We start from the raw sequence: 16,364 nt of genomic DNA, 5'->3' as shown, positions 1-16,364 counted from the left end.
GCCCTGCCGGCGGGACCTCAGCTGCTGCGCAAGGGGGACGTACAGAAATAAATTTGCGAATACCCCAAATGGCTTCTCTCTGCTTCCCCATTTAGCTCCGAGGGAGGCAAATGCCTGGCAGCTGCTCGAAGGCGTGCGACTCCCCCCACCCTCACCATCACCCCAGGGACCAGAAGGGAGAATGTCTTAAAGAAGGAGCTTTCTGAGAAAGAGCAGCAAACACAAACATTTCAGATGGTAGAAAGGAAAAACAGTGTCAAGGTCAGCCCAGCTCGGGGCAGACAGCGAGGGAAGGGGGAGGGAGAGACCAGACCCCGGTAGCTGCAGGGGGGGGTGGCGAGGAGCAGCTCCCTGCGCCCCCGCCTCCCCCGGGGAACCATCAGCTCTTCTTCCTGCTCGTGCCTGGTGCCGGCCCAGAGACAGCTCCAAAACCCGGGGACACCCCTCACCGGGGGCTGCGGGGCGCTCCAGCCACCTTCCTCAAGGAGGCAAAAGCAGAGATCCCTGCCATGGACGCCCGGTGCTTTTTGGCCATCTGAACCCGGCACCAGCCCCAGGGCCGAGCGGGTGCCACAGAAGCGCATCGATTCCTTCCTCCCTTCCCCCCCCCTCCCCCGGGAAAACATGAGATGGGAGGAGGATTTAAATTAAGCCAGGGATTATAGTAATACCAGCCTCGGTGATCTGCTGGAGGCGACAGCGAACAGGAGAATCGTAGCGGGGTGAGGAGGACGTGGCAGGTGCAGGGTGTTGGTAGTCTGGGACCAGGGGAACCTGGGGAATACGAGGGTGCTCCTCGAGCATGTATTTGGTGCCCCAACGTACATGCCAGCACCAGGGTCAGAAGCACAGGATGCTGCTGGTACAGGTGGCAGGTCCAGCCCGCACCACCAGCTGGGGCTCACTCCAAACCAGTCCCATTCCCTGCACCGGTCCTGCCAGGGCCATGCACTGGTGAAGTGAGTCTCTGAGCATGGCTCACCTCCCCCTGCCAGCTCCCTTTGCCTGGCAGCCATTTAATCCCATTATTCATCATTACATATTTATTAGAGCTCTAATTTAGTGTGTAAAAATACTGAGGCCAGGAGGGGTGAGACACCTCCTGAGCAAGACAGAGCTGCCAGGACAGATCCTGCTAAGGCAAGAAGGGCCCTAAGGCTGCTGCAGAGCACCATGCCATACCCTGACGCCCTGGACCACACCGGGCAGGGATGGCAAATACCAAGCCTCAGGGGATGCTGCTTGCTCTTCTGCTGCTGCTGTAGCCACCCCCATAGGGCATTAGCCACCATCCAGGAGTCAGTACAGTACTGGCCACTTTTCTTGTTCAGCGGTCTCTAGGGCTACTCAGATGTCTTTCACTTCTGCAAACTGATTTGACTCATCTTCTTCAGAGGCATCAACGATTTGTCATGTGGGACTCCACACAGCACCTTTCCACTTCCGATGCTTTCCTACAACATGACAGGATCCATCAGTAAACAAAGCATAATGCCTTTCGTCTGATAACTCATTATATGGTGGTTATTGAGCATAAGCCACCTCCTCAGGCAATGGCCACTCCATGATCTCTTCCAGCATTTCTGGGTGGTTGGGTTTTGCCAGTCAAGCTTGTCGTGTGATGTGTGATCAACACTACCAATTTACTCTATGTAGCACTGGTTGCATGACATGTAGATGAGATGTTTAACATCCAGTTTAGCATGGACAACGGAGTGCCAAGAGGAGATATGCTTCTGTACCAGCTTCTGAAGTTGTACGGCTCAACCCCCCTCATATGCTTCTAGTATGTCTTATTCAGTCAAGGTGTGGTTGGCTTCTGATCCTCGATATCCCTGGTTCCAAAATCCTAATGGTCGACCTTGGGTTCCTCCTGATGTTTTCTGCCAGAGGCTCCAGGTGAGACCATGCTCCCCAGCTGCAGTGCAGAGTACATTTTGCACAGCTGGCCCTGTCTGGACAGGCCCAAGAGCTACCGCACAAGCTGTCTCCTGTTTGACATGCTCAAGGGCTTGCTGTTGCTCAAGGCCCCAGTCAAAATAGTTCTTTTGGGTTAGTCAATACAGAGGGTTCACAAGCTGACTATAACCTGGAATATGCATTCTCCAGAATCCCACAAGGCCTAGGAGAGCCTGTGTTTACTTCTTGCTAGCTGCTGCAGACATAGTTGCCATCTTCTTGATCACGTCCACAGGGACATGATGGTGTCCATCCTGCCATTTCAATCCGAGAACTGCCTCTGCAGGTCCCTTGACCTTACTTCTTTTTATGGTGAAACCAGCCTTCAGAAGAATCTGAATTACTCTTTTTCTTCTGCCTTGTTGCCCCACACGATGATGTCATTAATGTATTGTAGATGTTCAGAGGCATCACCCTTTTCCAGTGCACTTTGGATTAGTCTGTGACAAATGGTAGGGCTGTGCTTCCACCCCTGGGACAGTTTGTTCCAGGTGTCTTGGACACCCCTCCGTGTGAAAGCAAACTGTGGCCTGCATTCTGCTGCCAAAGGAATTAAAAAAAATGCATTGGCATTGTCAACTGTAGCATACTGCTTGGCTGCCTTTGACTCCAGTTCCTGTTGGAGCTCTAACATGTCCAGTTCAGCAGCACTCGGTGGTGGTGTGAGTTCGTTCAGGCCACGATAGCCTACTGCTAACCTCCACCCTTCGTCAGACTTTTGCACTGGCCATGTGGGACTGTTAAAGGGTGAGTGAGTCTTGCTGATCATTCCTTGGCTCTCCAGTTGATGAATCAGCTCATGGATGGGAGCCAGGAAGTCACAGCTCGTGTGATACTGCGACCAGTGCACCGTCCCGGTGGCATCTGGCACCCGCTGTTCTTCAACTCGCAGCAATCCCACCATGAAGGGATCTTCCAAGAGGCCAGGCAGGGTAGATCGCTGTTTGATCTTCTCGGTGTTCACAGTGGCTACACCAAAAGCCCACTGGTACCTCTTGGGTCCCTGAAGTACCCTCTCCTGAGGCAGTCATGCCAAGAATACAAGGGACCTCTGGGCTGGTCGCAATGGGGTGCTTTTCCCACCTGACCCCTGTTAAGCTCACTTCAGCCTCCGATACAGACAATTCTTGGCACCCCCACCACTCCAGAGATCCGCATGGGTTCTGTGCCTCTGCACCCTGATGGCACCAGCGTACACCGTGCACCAGCGTCTACCACAGCCTTATACTTCTGTGGGTCTGATGTGCCAGGCCATCGAATCCACACAGCCCAGCATACTCAGTCACCCCTTTCCTCCTCCTGGCCAAAGGCAGGGACCCTCTGTTCCTGTTCCTGGTCAGAGTATTCACTGTCTGACCCTTGCAATGCCAGGCCAGAAGTCCCCTCACCAGGGGCAATGGAGGTGACCTCAGTCTTTCTATGTCTGGGAGATCGCTGATTGCCTTCTTGTGTCTCTACAGCAACAAAGCTGACAGGCTCCTTGCGTGGCCCCTTTGTAACAACTGCCTTCCCTCCCAGTTTGCATACACGGGCTTCCAGCTTGAAGGTGGGTTCACCATCCCACTCCCCATTGTCCTCCCCCTTGTCACACAGGAAGAACCAGAGTGCAGCTCATGGCATGTGCCTGGGGCTCCCTTTCCCCTGACCCGGGCAGGAGGGGACTGACCTCTTGGGGTGCCCCTGACAGCCAAGGTGCTGGCCTGTAGGGGTCAAGAGGGACAGAAACTTTCTTCAAAGTTTTGGAGCCCAGAAGACACTCTCTCCACAGCTGGTGTATCCATATCTGGACAATACATCGCTGCCAAGCTGTTAAGAGTATCACTTTGATTCATGGCCTGTGTGCACAGGCCATCCTCTGGATCTTTGGAGACCTCATCACTGTCTAGGTCACTGTAGATGACTTCCAGCACTGCTAATTCTCTCAGCTACTGGATGTCTTTGGCTGTGGTAGTCCACTTTCCTGAGGAGTTCACAAGACTTTGCTTGAATGGGTATCTTGCACTCAAACTCAAGAGGAGTTGCCTCCAGAAACTGCAAATTGCTGCTTCTTTTCCAATTCCTCTCTCAATTCCCTGGTTCCTAGCAAGGGATCCCAGCTGCTGGGCTTCCCTGCATTCCATTTGCTGACCGTCAGCCCCATTGCCCCAGCATCGGAGCCGCCAGGCAGCAATCCACTCACCCAGCTGGCGGCTGTACTCCTTCCACATGTCTCAAAGTTCTGATGAGGTCAGAGACAGAGACCAGGTAGGTTCCTATTTCTTACCTGAATTCCCTCACTCCTTCGTTCAATTTCCTTGCCAAAGGACCAGCTTCTTGATTAAACCCTTCCTCTTCCTCCTCCTCTCTTACTCATTGGTGATATGGACCCACTGACCTCCTTGTCCGTTTCTTTTTCACTACGGGGACAATTACTGTAGTTGTTGTTGTTTGGGTCCCCACCTCAACGATGGTGTCCTCAGATGTGGTCTGGATCCCTATCTCTACCATCATGCCCTCAGGTGTAGTTTGCATCCCAGCCTTAGTCAAGGTGTTCTCAGAGGTGGTGTGGGTCCCTGCCTTAATCACAGTCCTCTGACAGTACCGAACTGCAGCTCGGCAGGCACAGGCCAAGCCCCAGCAGTGCTAGAAGCTGCTGGTTTTTACTGGTAGGCAAGGCACCCTTCTATCCAGTGGCACATCAGTTTGCCTGCTCGGGTGTAAAGTCCCAGGCTACGGGAGGTGATAACCACGCCAGGCACCTACCCAAATCTTTCCATGCACCCTGCCACCCAGGGACCCCTGCCACCCAGGGACCAGCCGCCTCAGGGCATGCTTCAGCATCGCCTCACCCAAAAGTTGTCTTCTCCTACAGCAGGATGACACCACATTCCACAAACCCCATAATATGTTAAGTGTTAGTAATGTTAAACAGCTCACATAAGGGTGAGCAAGGACCTCAGGAGCCTGCACCATAAAACCACCCACATCAATCCCAGGCAGGAAGAGGGAGATGCATTCCCTCACCCTTTCCGCAAGACAGCTCCCCCAGCACAGCAAGGCCATCAATGCCAGGGCAAAGCACACAGCCATTGTTTGTACTAACACGTTCCCAAGCTCAGCAAAACAAGCAGCGCAGCCAAAAAAACTCCATGACCCATGCAGAAGCTTACTACTTAACGACTACTATAGCTATAGCACACTTACTACAAAACTGCTGTTGTCTCCTGCCTTACACTGGGCACCAAAAAGGACTGTAAGTGGGTTGACCTTGGCTGGATGCCAGGTGCCCACCAAGCCACTCTATCACTCCCCTCCTCAGCAGGACAGGGGAGGAGAAAATAAGATGGAAAAAGTCGTGGGTCAAGATAAAGTCAGTTCAAGAAAGCAAAAGGCTGTGTGCAGAATCAAAGACAAACAAAAGATGTCCAGCCACTTCCCGGGAAGCAGGGCTTCAGTATGCATAGTGGTTGTTCCAGAAGACAAACATTTTGATAAGGAATGCCTTCCACCTCCTCCTCCTTTCTCTTACCTTTTATATCTGAGCAGAGGTCATATGGTATGGAATATCCCTTTGATCAGTTTGTGTCCCCTCCCAAGACCTTGCCCACCCCCAGCCTAGCGGTGATGGGGGCAATGCTGGAGAGACAGCCGTGATGCTGTGGGAGCGCTGCTCGGCACCAGCCAAAGCACCCTGTGTTATCAGCACCGCTCCAGCCACCAGCACAAGCTCAGCACTGTGAGGGATGGTAGGGGGGAAATTAACTCCATCTCAGCCAGACCCAACACAGCATCTTGGGAATAAATATATTTTACAAGTGAAAGGAGACCTCCAAGGAGGCTAACCGTGGCTTGATGGGTTGCCAACGGTGTCACAGCCACTGTCTCATGGCTCCGCCATCCTAGTGTGGTGGCACAGTCTGGTGGCGCAACGTAGTGTGGCTTGCTTGGCCACGCAGTGGGGAGGGGAGCCTGGACCCTCTCCTGTGGAAGTCTGGCAGGACAAGGAGAGAATTGAATAGGAGGTGAATTGCAGAAGTGGGGCTCCCTGCTGAGCTCCCCGGCAGAGAGTAGCGGGGTGGAGGTAGTGGGAAGCTGCTGGGAGGGCTGATGCTTCCCATGGTGCCTGGGAGCCTGAGCCCTGGTCTCAAGGATGAAGCAGGAATAGGTTTGTCTGGGCATGACCTTGCACTCATGGGAAGCCTGCCGAAAGCCGGCATCACCCCAGCACTGCAGGGACAGAATCCTGCCTGCGGGCCCTGGACACCACCACCAGGGGATTTGTCTGGAGATGGGGACGTTGCCCAGGAGCCGTGTGCCTGGCACAGACTGCCAGAGCAGTGCGGGCAGCACCAGGGCAGTGTAGCAAGGACTCTGCAAGGCGCCGGGCTCCTGGAGCAAGAGAGGCTTTGCTCCCCTGAGCTTGGCTGCGTCCCTGTCCAGATAGGCTGCGACACATGTGCCTGCCACCTGGCTCTCACTCCCAGCTCTGAGTGTTACAACAAACACAGGGAAGCTGGTGCCAAGGTGAGGAGCCCTGATACAGCCTTGTCCCCGCTGCCAGCCCATGGCCACACAAAGCACTGCCAGCTCATGCCCTGATGAACTCATCCCCCATCCTGTGCTGCAGCTGGGGCTTGGGCCTCTTCCTTTGTTCCAGAGCCCGGCTCTGCAGCTGCTTCTCCAAGGCCAGTACCTGGTAGCAGCTCCAGCCCATGGCACCCACTCTGAAACACCCCCAGCACTTCCCCCCCAAACAGCCCTGCCACCCCTAGCCTTGGCCACCCCCATCTCCCCGGAGCCCATGGCTCTGAGCACAGGCTTCCAGGCACCCCAACACCAGTTTCCACCCCAGGACCAACATAGCCAGAGCAAAGCCGGGGAAGCCTCTCCCCCCCCCCCCCCCCCCGCCAAGGCATCCCCCTGTACCCCACACAGCTCAAGCTGCCCTAAAGAAGTGCCCTGTGCTGTTTTCGGGAGCTGGGCTGAGGGAGCAGGGAGAGGAATGTGCCTGGGCTGCTGAGCCACCTCCCTGAGACACAACACTGCAAGCAGGGTCTTGCCCCAGCTCGACCGCAGCCCTGCGGCTAGCAGTGTCACCATGAGCTGCGTGCCACTGCCACAGCCTTTGTCATGACCTCTTCAGCCCTTCCCAGCTCACCCCCAGAGCCCCTTGGCTGGTTGTGAGGGATGTGTGGGGTGACAGGGTAGCAGAGCAGGCAGCACCACAGAAGGAAGCACCAGCCATAATTTTACCCTGATGTAGGTGAACAGGCAGGCTGGGGCTTTGGGAAGCAGCACAAGGCATCTGTTGCAACAGGCTTATCTGCTGCCCATCGCTCCTGCACTGGCTCCTGGAAAGCTGCAGAGGCGGCTGGCAGGCACCAGCTTGTGGCCTTGCAGGGGGGAGCCTGGCCCCTGCTGCACGGGCTCTGCTCCAGGGTTTGCAGCAAAGGCACTCAACGGCAGAGTGGGCTTTGTGGCAGCAGGGACAGAGGAGGCGGACAGAGAAGCACATGGCATCCCGGCTGCTGCCTCTTGGCAAGGAAAGCGCTTGGGCAGAGGGCCAGAGGGAAGCCACTCCTGCTGCTGCTTCGGAGGTGCCTCTGCCCTGTCTGCAGGTGATTTTGGGGGAAGCAACAAACGGCCCTGTTCCCATGCTGACCCCCTGCTTCTGTCCTGCACTGCACCCTCTGTGCCCAGCTTGTACCCTGCACCATGCTCTCCACACCCAGGCTGTCCCCGGGTCCCCATGGGCAGCGGGACATTCCCCCACAGGCTCATCCAGGCAGGCTTGGAGCTGTGACACCACACGGTGCCACGAGCACCAGCAGTGGCACACCCAGCTTGGGGACAGCAATGTCACTGGAGAGAGGACACCAACCACTGCCTTTGTCCAGACAAAGCAAGGCGATGCCACCTCACAGTTGACACCCACCTTGGAAAGGCTTTGATTTTGTTTTTCTACCCCTTGAGGTTTCCTCACATCATGCAGGCACTTGCGCAGTCGATAGCAGTCTCAGGCACTCCTGGCAAACCCCAGCCAGCCGTGCCACAGCCTGGGTGCTGGATGCATCCCTGCTGCCATCACTGCCATGGGTTTGAGCCCCCATCTTGTCTCCTCCCAGCGCCCTGGGGTGCCGTACTGCAGCTGCTGCCTGTAGAGAGGAATAAATCACAAAGTGGGGGCTATGCATTGGGAGCAGGGAAACAAAATGGCTTTTCATGCCATAATCCTTTGTAATAAAGCACCAGGGGGAAGAAAGACGATAAACAATGTCTCCTGTGTGAGCCAGCTGCTTCCTAAAATAAAGCACTCCTCCATCAGCTGCCCCGGCTCGGGCACAAATGCGGGCACTGCTGCATGACACCACAGCTGTATCCCCCCGCAGGAGCATGTGCTCCTGCAGCTCCCAGCACAGCCCCATGGGCCCACGGGAATCTGCAGAATGCAACTGGGGGGGGACAGAAATGAGCAATTAATTCTGGCTGCTGCTTGGGAGCAGGCTGTGAGCCACCGAAGGGCTCAGCAGCCCCAGGCGCCAACAACACACACGCCACTTGGCAAAGGCACGCAGCAAAGCTGCTCCCACCTGCACCCTGCACCGGCAACAACCTGAGCAAATGCGGGGAGCCTGGGAGGGTGTGGGGTGGCTCAGTGCATAACTCCCAGCTTTATTTAGACCTGAATGCTGGCAGGAGCCTGGTCCTTGCTGGGGCTCCGGAGGAGAGGGCAGGAAGCTCTGAGCACTCCTGGTTCATCATTAGTCAGGCTGAGTCCTCTCTGGCAGGAGATAAGTAAGCTCCTGCCGGTAAACCTGACCTCCTGGGCATTATTTCGAGAGCAGCAATAACTTCTCTGCTTCTAGGGGTGGTGTTGGCGTGTGCTGAGTGTGGCGGCTCAGCTCTGCCAGCCACCACACAGCCTACAGGTGAGTTTACCAGTGTGGCTGTCTGAAGGTTCCTGGCTCGCTGTGCTGGTGCCTTTGCAGCCACTGGTCAGGGATGGCGGCTTTCCTGCCTCAGGGCCATGGGGGCTCCCCAGCATGGCATCGCTCCCTGCCACAGGATGGGGACAACTTGTCTGTTAATCCTCTCCCTGTGTCACTGAGTGTCCCGAGGGGACTGTCTGACCTACAGTGCCATGTCATACGTGCTTTCCCACCCTGTGGTGGCCTCCCATCAGCTCCATTCCCAAAGGACCACAGTCACCAGCTCGCACAACACTTTCATTTCCCTGTTACTGCTCAGTCTCTTCTGCTTTCCCCTTTGAAAGCCAAACATATACCTACCCCCATGCATGCACACATTCAGGCATATATTCTCCCTAACAACTCCCAGCAGAGGTTTTCCCTGGCAGCTTGTGCTTGCTGCCCCCTCGCCCCCTCTCTCCACCACTGCCACCACAGTGTTTGAGCTCTGCCCTTGGCAGTGCATCCACCCGGGCAGGGGACACCTGATGGGTAAGGGCTGACCCGAGTGACTCAGAGGCAGTGACACATTTTCCCTGGGGATGCAGGGAGTCGTGAGGGGTGTGTGTGTGTGACCAGGACATGGGAGAGCTTCAGCATCTGTCCAGCCGCACGGGCTGGCTTTGCCTTATCCTGTTTGCTCTGGTGATAAACCCACACCTTCCAAGGGGACGTTTGCTTGGACCGACTGTCCAAGTGTGGGCAGTGTGGGCTGGAGCTGGCAATTCCCTGCTGTCCAAACCCAGGAGCTGCCCCAGACCCTGGTCACCACCACCTCTTGGCTCTCACCACTTTCTGCTGCAGCTCTGGGGGCTGCCAGATGGAGAGTGGCCAAGGGAAAACCCCGGCTGCCAGCACGCAACAGCCTCCCTTGCACTGGGCCACCTGCACAACAAACCAGCACCAGTGGTGCTGCAGGATGCGCAGAGGGTGCCACAGCCTGGCAGGGTGGGTGCACGGCTGGGAGGAGGGGGACACCGGGTTGCCTGGTGTGGGGCCATGCACAAGCTGACTAAGGCACCTCCTGAGAGATGGGGTTGTGATCCTTCACACAAGCATCTATGGGGCCACATCCTCTCCTGGCTGAGTCAGAGGGGATGGAGCAGCAGCAGGGCAGGAGCCCATCGCAGCCACAAGCTCTGAACTGAATTCACCCTGTGCTGCTGATCACCAGGTATTTGCCCAAATTCCTCCTGCTGGTGACTCAGCTTCCTCCTCCTCCCTCCTCTGCAGTGCTGGCCACAGCTCACCACCTGATCGAGGTGGAAGGAACCTGCCCTGGGAGCAGCGGGATAGGCCTCAGCTGGGGAGAGGCATAGATATTGCCAGGAGGAGCTTACACATAAACCTTACCTGGTGCCCAGCAAGGGAGGGCGGCATCAAGCCCTGCCAGGAAGACCTCCTGGGATGGCATCCTTTGTGCATGGGTGGCTGCTGAGGCAGCCCATGCTGCCCGAGCTGCCCATCCTGCTGGAGCCACCACATTTCTAGGGGACATCAGCCTGGCAAGTGTCCTGGCCTCCCACACCACTGGCAGCTGTGTGCCCATACGTGCCAGGGTGAAAAAGGGGGGTCTGGGGCAGGGAAGGAGGGAAAGTGTTGATATAAAGGGCTTTTCTGTAATGTTTCTCACCTTACTAGCTGATCCTCTGCTTACAACAAGGACATTTTGGGTACGGAGTTGCGAAACAACTTTCTCTTCATCCTCAGACCTGAGGATACAGGGTTTGGGCAATGTATCTGCTACTTCTCCATGTACCATTCTGGTAGGGGTGGAGATGGGAGAAGTGCTTGGGGCTGCCCTCATTTTAGGTGGGCACAGCCACATCAGCCATATGACCCACCGAGATGGGTTTGCTGGGGCTGGGGAGCTGCCCCCAACTCCAACCGTTGTTCCTGGGCCTGTGCTGAGGCTGCCAGGCCCTGGAGTGGTTTCCTTAGGGCATTAATCCCATGTCTATCTAAACTTGCATCGCTGCATCCCTGGGGTGGCCACAGTAAAAAAGCAACCTAAACCTAGGTGCATCAGCACCCCTGTTCTCACCCCATGGGTCCCCAGGATGCAGCAAGGTGGTCCCACGGACCAGTGCTGCAGGCTCAGGGCCAGTGCTGGAGCATTGCTGGCTCCTGGAGCCATCAACCCTATCACCTGAGGCAACTACAATCAGCAGGTGCCTGGGGCACCTGGCACCCCCCCTGGGCAAAGTCTCTGCTGTCCATGTGTGCAGCACGGGGTGAGGAGGTTTTTGTGAGCATGACAGTGCCAGGGATGGGACACTCATGCTGTGACCTTGCAGGGGTCCAAATGACTCAGGGGGAGTTAACTTGACCAATGGTTTTCTGTGTGTGCAGCGTGGCCCATTGCAGTGTGGCTAAGAGTGTGCAGGAGGGAGAGGCACTGGGGCAGTGTTGGGAGCAGCCACGGTACCGTGAGCAGCCGCCAAGACCTCACTATCCCCAGAAGTCCCACCGAGGAGAGGGGGTCAGCTCTGCCACTTTGAGTTTCCATGCCAAAAGCTTCAACTGGTTCAGCTCATGCTCTGGCTTTCGGGGATGGGGAAAGGGCTCAGGATGGCTTTACCTCCGGGTTTGACCCAATTCCCAGCCTGGGTGCATCAAGTGGCCAAGGGATTGCAAAGCATCTCTGCAGGAGGTGGAAATGCTGAAGCAGTTCCTTAACCTTTAATGGTCTGTGAGCCCTGTCTGCCGCTCCAAAGCCCAACTCTTGCTGACATGACTTTTCTACCTTCTGCTTTCACAGAAGGGTCCAAAGAGGCCTGCTGCCTGCTCCCCAGCACAGAGCTGAGCCTGCCCTGCCTGGCAAGAACGACCACTACCAGGAAGGGGCAAGCTCCGTCGGGGCAATGAGCGGCTGCTGCCACCCTGACAGCCTGCACCAGCAGTTGGCACCGGGAAAAGGTTTCCCACATCCAGGATAGGGTGCTGTCCTGGGAACATTAGGATGCTGAAGGGGCATGGACACCCTGGCATGTGCTGGGCTACCTAGTGCTCAGCCCAGTGTAGCAGCAGCCCCAGCTGGCCTCAGCATCGCTCCCCACCGCCCTCTTCCCACAGAAAACCCCACATGCTGTCCTGACAGCGCAGCAACACCAGCCTCTTACCTTCAGCTCTTTCAATTCCGCTTTTTAAGGGTGAAGGCAGTTGCAGCCACACAAGCAGTGTTATTTGCAGCCCTTTGCAGGCGATGTGGGTGGAGGTAGTAGGCAGATAGGCACCATGTCCAGACAGGCACAACAGCCCTGTTTGTTTCTAGTTAACAAGGCTCACTGGGGACACTGGCCAAAACTGCTAGTTGGCCAGTCTGCCTCCACCTCCTCCATAAGCAGCCTGTTCAGTCACCCTGCAGGCTGGGTGGAGGTGAGGAAATCCAGGCAGCACCCAGGAAACCTCACCATAGACCTGGAGGCAGTGTCAGACTCCATCCAGCTCCCCCTTGCCCACACTGTGCTGGAGGTTGACTGCAGGACACAGGGATCTCCACTTCTGCAGGGCAGGGTTGGGATCAGCCTAGAGGGTACCCAAGGGATCTACTGCATTAATCTGTCCTTACAAGGCTGCAAAAACCTCCTTCAACCAAGGGCAGGAGCCGAAGTTGGCTCAAGGTGAAGCAAAGGGCTGTGCCAGGCAGCGAGGGGAGATTTGCTCTGAGAACCGTGTGGACTGAGCCAGCCTGGCTGCAGCACCAGCAGGACTCAGGCCAGCATCCACACTGCCAGCACAGGTATTTCTCCAGCTGCACAGGTGAGGAGCCAGCCCAGCTCCACAAATTATATTCTAGGCAGGGGACACCAACCTCTTTGAAGCAGGAGGCTCAGCCTTCAGGTAGGAAGGCTCAGGTTAGCCTCTACTTGAGGGTGCAGCAACAAACTGCTATGATGGTGGGATTGCTAGTAGAACACAGTGGCCTTAACCAGCTGAGACCCCAGCCCCCTCACCACACCAGCAATGCTCATGGCTCTGGTCTCCCCCAGGCCACAGGGACCGAGCTGTACACAAACACCAAGCCAGACTCGCTCTGCAAGGAACCATCCTGTAAGAACAACAGCAAGCAAAGACCTTCCCACCACCAAGGGCAAGCCAGGCTGCAGCCTGAACTTTTAACAGAGAAGAAGCCACAAGCCACAGGTAGGTCATTACATTTTTTATTTTATAATAAACTTATCATTTTTCCCCCCCCAAGGAAGACAAAAAACTGTGAGTGAGGCTACAAAATGCTGTTGGTGAAGACTATGTGAGACAGACCCAGGCCATGGGTCAGGCCAGAAAGGATCCCCACTCCCCAAGGCAGAAGGGGACCGTCCCCAGGAGCCTCTATAGCCCTTGCTCACCTCCCCACTGCATTACAGCAAGATCAGTGCTGTCAACAGGAGTTGGCTGAGCAGCAGAGATGGAGTTGGGCCAGGCTACTGATGGACTGAGAGGGCCATGCTTTGTTCCACCCACCCGCCAAAGCTGCCAGCAAGGTGGGACAGTGGATTAGGCGATGGAGCCGTTTTCTACACATGATGTAAATTAAAAACAAAAAAAAGACCAAACAAAAACCCCACACATGATTAATTCAAAGCAAAAAAATCAAGTAGTAGCTCTTCCTGCCAGGCCATCTCACTCTAGGAAGACTTCACACATTCCTTCTCCTGCTCAATAGCTGCAAGAGAAGAGAGGTCCATTAATCTCCGGTGCTTTTTTGTGGAAACACCTACTGGCGAAGGTTGCAGAGCCATCACTAAGGCCCTCGCACCCAGTTTTGTAGTTTGACCACAAGCAGGGTAGACAAACACCTCAAGTCTGAAGGTGATGACACACACGGGTGTGACAGCAAATTGGGCACCTGCCTTCAGCTCTCCTCAGGAAGCCATGGCCCGAGGCAGCAGCTCAGGCAGCAGCCCTCCGCCCCTCCAGAGGGCTGTACCCTGACCGCTCACCTCGGGGCCAGCGGCCTCCCCTGGGGCAGAGCCTGACCACCCCAGCCCACCTCCCTCTGCCGGCCGCCCGGGCGGTGAGACCCGCACCCGGGGGCGCCGCGGGCCACACGTGCCCCCCGCACAGCCAAGCGCTGCCCGGCCCCGGCCGCACTTACTCTCCTTGGAGGGCAGCGTGTTCTTCTCCTCCGTGTTGGTTTTCTTCAGCTTCTTCTTGTCGAATTTCTCCACCTCCGAGAGGTCTGGCTTGTCGCACATTTTGCCTGCGAGACACCCCACGCCCCGTCCCCCGAGGTCAGCGGAGGTGCCCGGGGGTGTCTCCGGGGACGGGGCTCAGCAGACAATGGGCGGCCCGCCCGGCCTCCGCCGCGGACAATAGCGCAGGGCGGGGCGCGCCGCCGCCCCGGGCACCGCGCCGCTCCCCGGCTCCGGGCAGCCCCGCACCGGCGGGGGCACCTCCCGCATCCCCCGCGGGAGCCGGCCCCAGCCGCGCTCCCCGCCGCACGCTGACCGTCCCCACCCCGCGACCCCCCCGCCCGCAGCCCCCGTACACGGGGCGCCCCTCGCCTGGCAGCAGCCCTACGTGCGGCACCCCCCATCCCCGGCACAGCCCGCACGCACCGGCTGCCCCGCGGCGAGAGCGCCGCCGCCGTACCTGCCGCCGCTGCCCGCTACGTCCCGCTCCGCTGCGCTCCCAGGTGAGGCTGGACCGCGCGGTGCGGGGCGGCGCTTTATATACCCCGGCCGCCGCCCAGCCCGTGCGCCCATTGGCTGCGCGCCGCCCGCTAGGCCTGCTGGGAAGTGCAGTCCGCCCGCTGGCTGCCGCGGCCGCGCGACCCCGGGGGGGAACTGCCGCTCCCGAGGTGCCCCCGCGCGGGGCGGGGGGGAGGGGCGGGCACGGCTCCCGCGGGCCCTGCACACGCAGAGCCCGCGCACACCCAGCGCTGCACACACGCACAGCCCTGCACACACCCTGTGTGCACACACAGCCCTGCAAAGGCACAGCCCACATGCATCCACTCCTGCACACATCCACCCTTGCTCACACCCTGCCCACACACAGCCCTGCACCCCCCCTTCCACGCTCCCCCCTTCCACACACCCCCCCAGCCACTCGGGACTCATACACACCCTGTGCCTGCACACACACTGCAGTAGCGCACACACCCCCCAGCACACCCAGCCCAGCTGCCACCGCTGCTCCCCACACCTCGCTGCCAGCAATGAAGGGCAGCAGGGCAGTCCTCATGGCACCACCAGGTGACCCCAGGGCCACTGTCCCAGCCCCAAATCCTCCCCAGCAGCAGGTGCCCAGCAGCCATGGGGACAGCTGTGCCCTGTGCATGTGCCCAGGGATGCATCCCACCAGCTGATGAAGCAGAACTCGTTTAAGCAAGCCAGCCCTTGGGATAAAAATAACACTGTATTTTCACAGCTGTGGGCAATGCTTTGCCACCACGCGCAACCCACAGCTGCACTGGCTCCAGCCACGGTGCCTCCTGGGGAGAGCTGGTCACTGCAGCAGCAACCCGGGCAGGCAAGGGGCAGCCCTTGCTTCTGAGCTGGGGCTCTTGCATTCCGTAGGAGAAAGCCTGGGGGGCAGTCAGCACAGACCAGATGAGCTGGGATGCATATGGGGAAAAACCCCACCACCTTCACGGGGAGAAAAAAGCTGAGAGAAGCAGAGGCAGCCCATCTGCTCCCAGCTGGGCAGCTGGAAGGGTAGTGCCAGTCCAGGGGGCACTCACGCACTAGCCACCAGGATGGGGAATTGTTGGAGGGCCAGGATGCCTAGGAGGCCTTGCAGTAGGGGTCCTGTAGGGGCTGAAGGGAACGAGGAGTGGGGGAAAATAAAAAAAAAAATTAAAATAAAAGCATCCTGACCCCCATGACAGGCTTGCAAAAATCATTCTGCAGAGATCCCAGTGTCACAGCAAGTGGGAACCTGCTGTAGAACACCAGGTGTAGCAGCTGCACTGCAGCAACTCTCACACCTGCCTCCATCTCCTCCCAGCCTGCCAGCCCCTGGGTTTCCAGAGATTTTGCAGCCAACATTGCCAGCAAGCCTGAGGAAACACGTGCTTTGTTTTTTAGCTAAAAGACTGCCATCTTGAGAGGAGGGCTTAGTGCTCTCCAGCAACAGCAGGTCTTGGCCAGATGCAACCCTTTGCAGCAAGTCCCGAGGACACAGGCAGTTTCCCACTCCAGCCAGCAAGTGGGCTCTGAATTAAAGAAAAGCTTGTGGTTGGTGTACACAGAAAAGGCAAAGGCTGAGATCTAAGGCCAGGTCCTAAGATATGGTTACTACTCAGAAAAGTCTGGATGGCAAACAGGCTGCAGTCCCTGTCCCCCAGCAGAGGCTGCAGGCAAAGCCCCAGACCAGGCTGCTCCCAGAGCACCTTTGTTTTGGTGTTGTAGCCTCCTGGCAGGGCCAGGTTTAAAGGGTGTCACATAGCCAAGAGCAGCAAGCCCAGGCAGGGCTGCCTTCACGAGCATCCTTCAAACCCACCCTGCAGAC

At 57.4% G+C, this 16,364-nt stretch overlaps 1 protein-coding gene across 1 annotated transcript; it reads right to left on the bottom strand.

Moving 5' to 3' along the window:
* Positions 1 to 13,053: 13,053 nt before the first annotated feature.
* LOC101912043 (thymosin beta-15A homolog) lies at positions 13,054 to 14,643 on the bottom strand. The gene is made up of 3 exons (XM_055818330.1): positions 14,502 to 14,643; positions 14,005 to 14,109; positions 13,054 to 13,572 (listed from the first exon to the last, which is right to left on the bottom strand). Exons 2-3 carry the CDS (start codon positions 14,102 to 14,104, stop codon positions 13,535 to 13,537), a joined length of 138 nt encoding a protein of 45 aa, XP_055674305.1. The 5' UTR covers positions 14,105 to 14,109; positions 14,502 to 14,643; the 3' UTR covers positions 13,054 to 13,534.
* Between the last annotated feature and the right edge of the window lie 1,721 nt (positions 14,644 to 16,364).

The sequence above is a fragment of the Falco peregrinus genome, chromosome 13 (assembly GCF_023634155.1).
Source record: "Falco peregrinus isolate bFalPer1 chromosome 13, bFalPer1.pri, whole genome shotgun sequence".
In the NCBI taxonomy this organism is placed as follows: domain Eukaryota; kingdom Metazoa; phylum Chordata; class Aves; order Falconiformes; family Falconidae; genus Falco; species Falco peregrinus.
The sequence above is the reverse complement of the archived record's forward strand: the minus strand, read 5'-3'. Positions and strand labels throughout refer to the sequence as shown.

What these genes read in the sequence shown, in the direction of transcription:
- LOC101912043 (XM_055818330.1), bottom strand. Translation starts at nt 14,104, where the DNA reads ATGTGCGACAAGCCAGACCTCTCGGAGGTGGAGAAATTCGACAAGAAG. An exon ending in CACGCTGCCCTCCAAGGAGA is followed by an intron (nt 13,573 to 14,004) that starts GTAAGTGCGGCC and finishes CTTCTCTTGCAG; the next exon opens with CTATTGAGCAGGAGAAGGAA.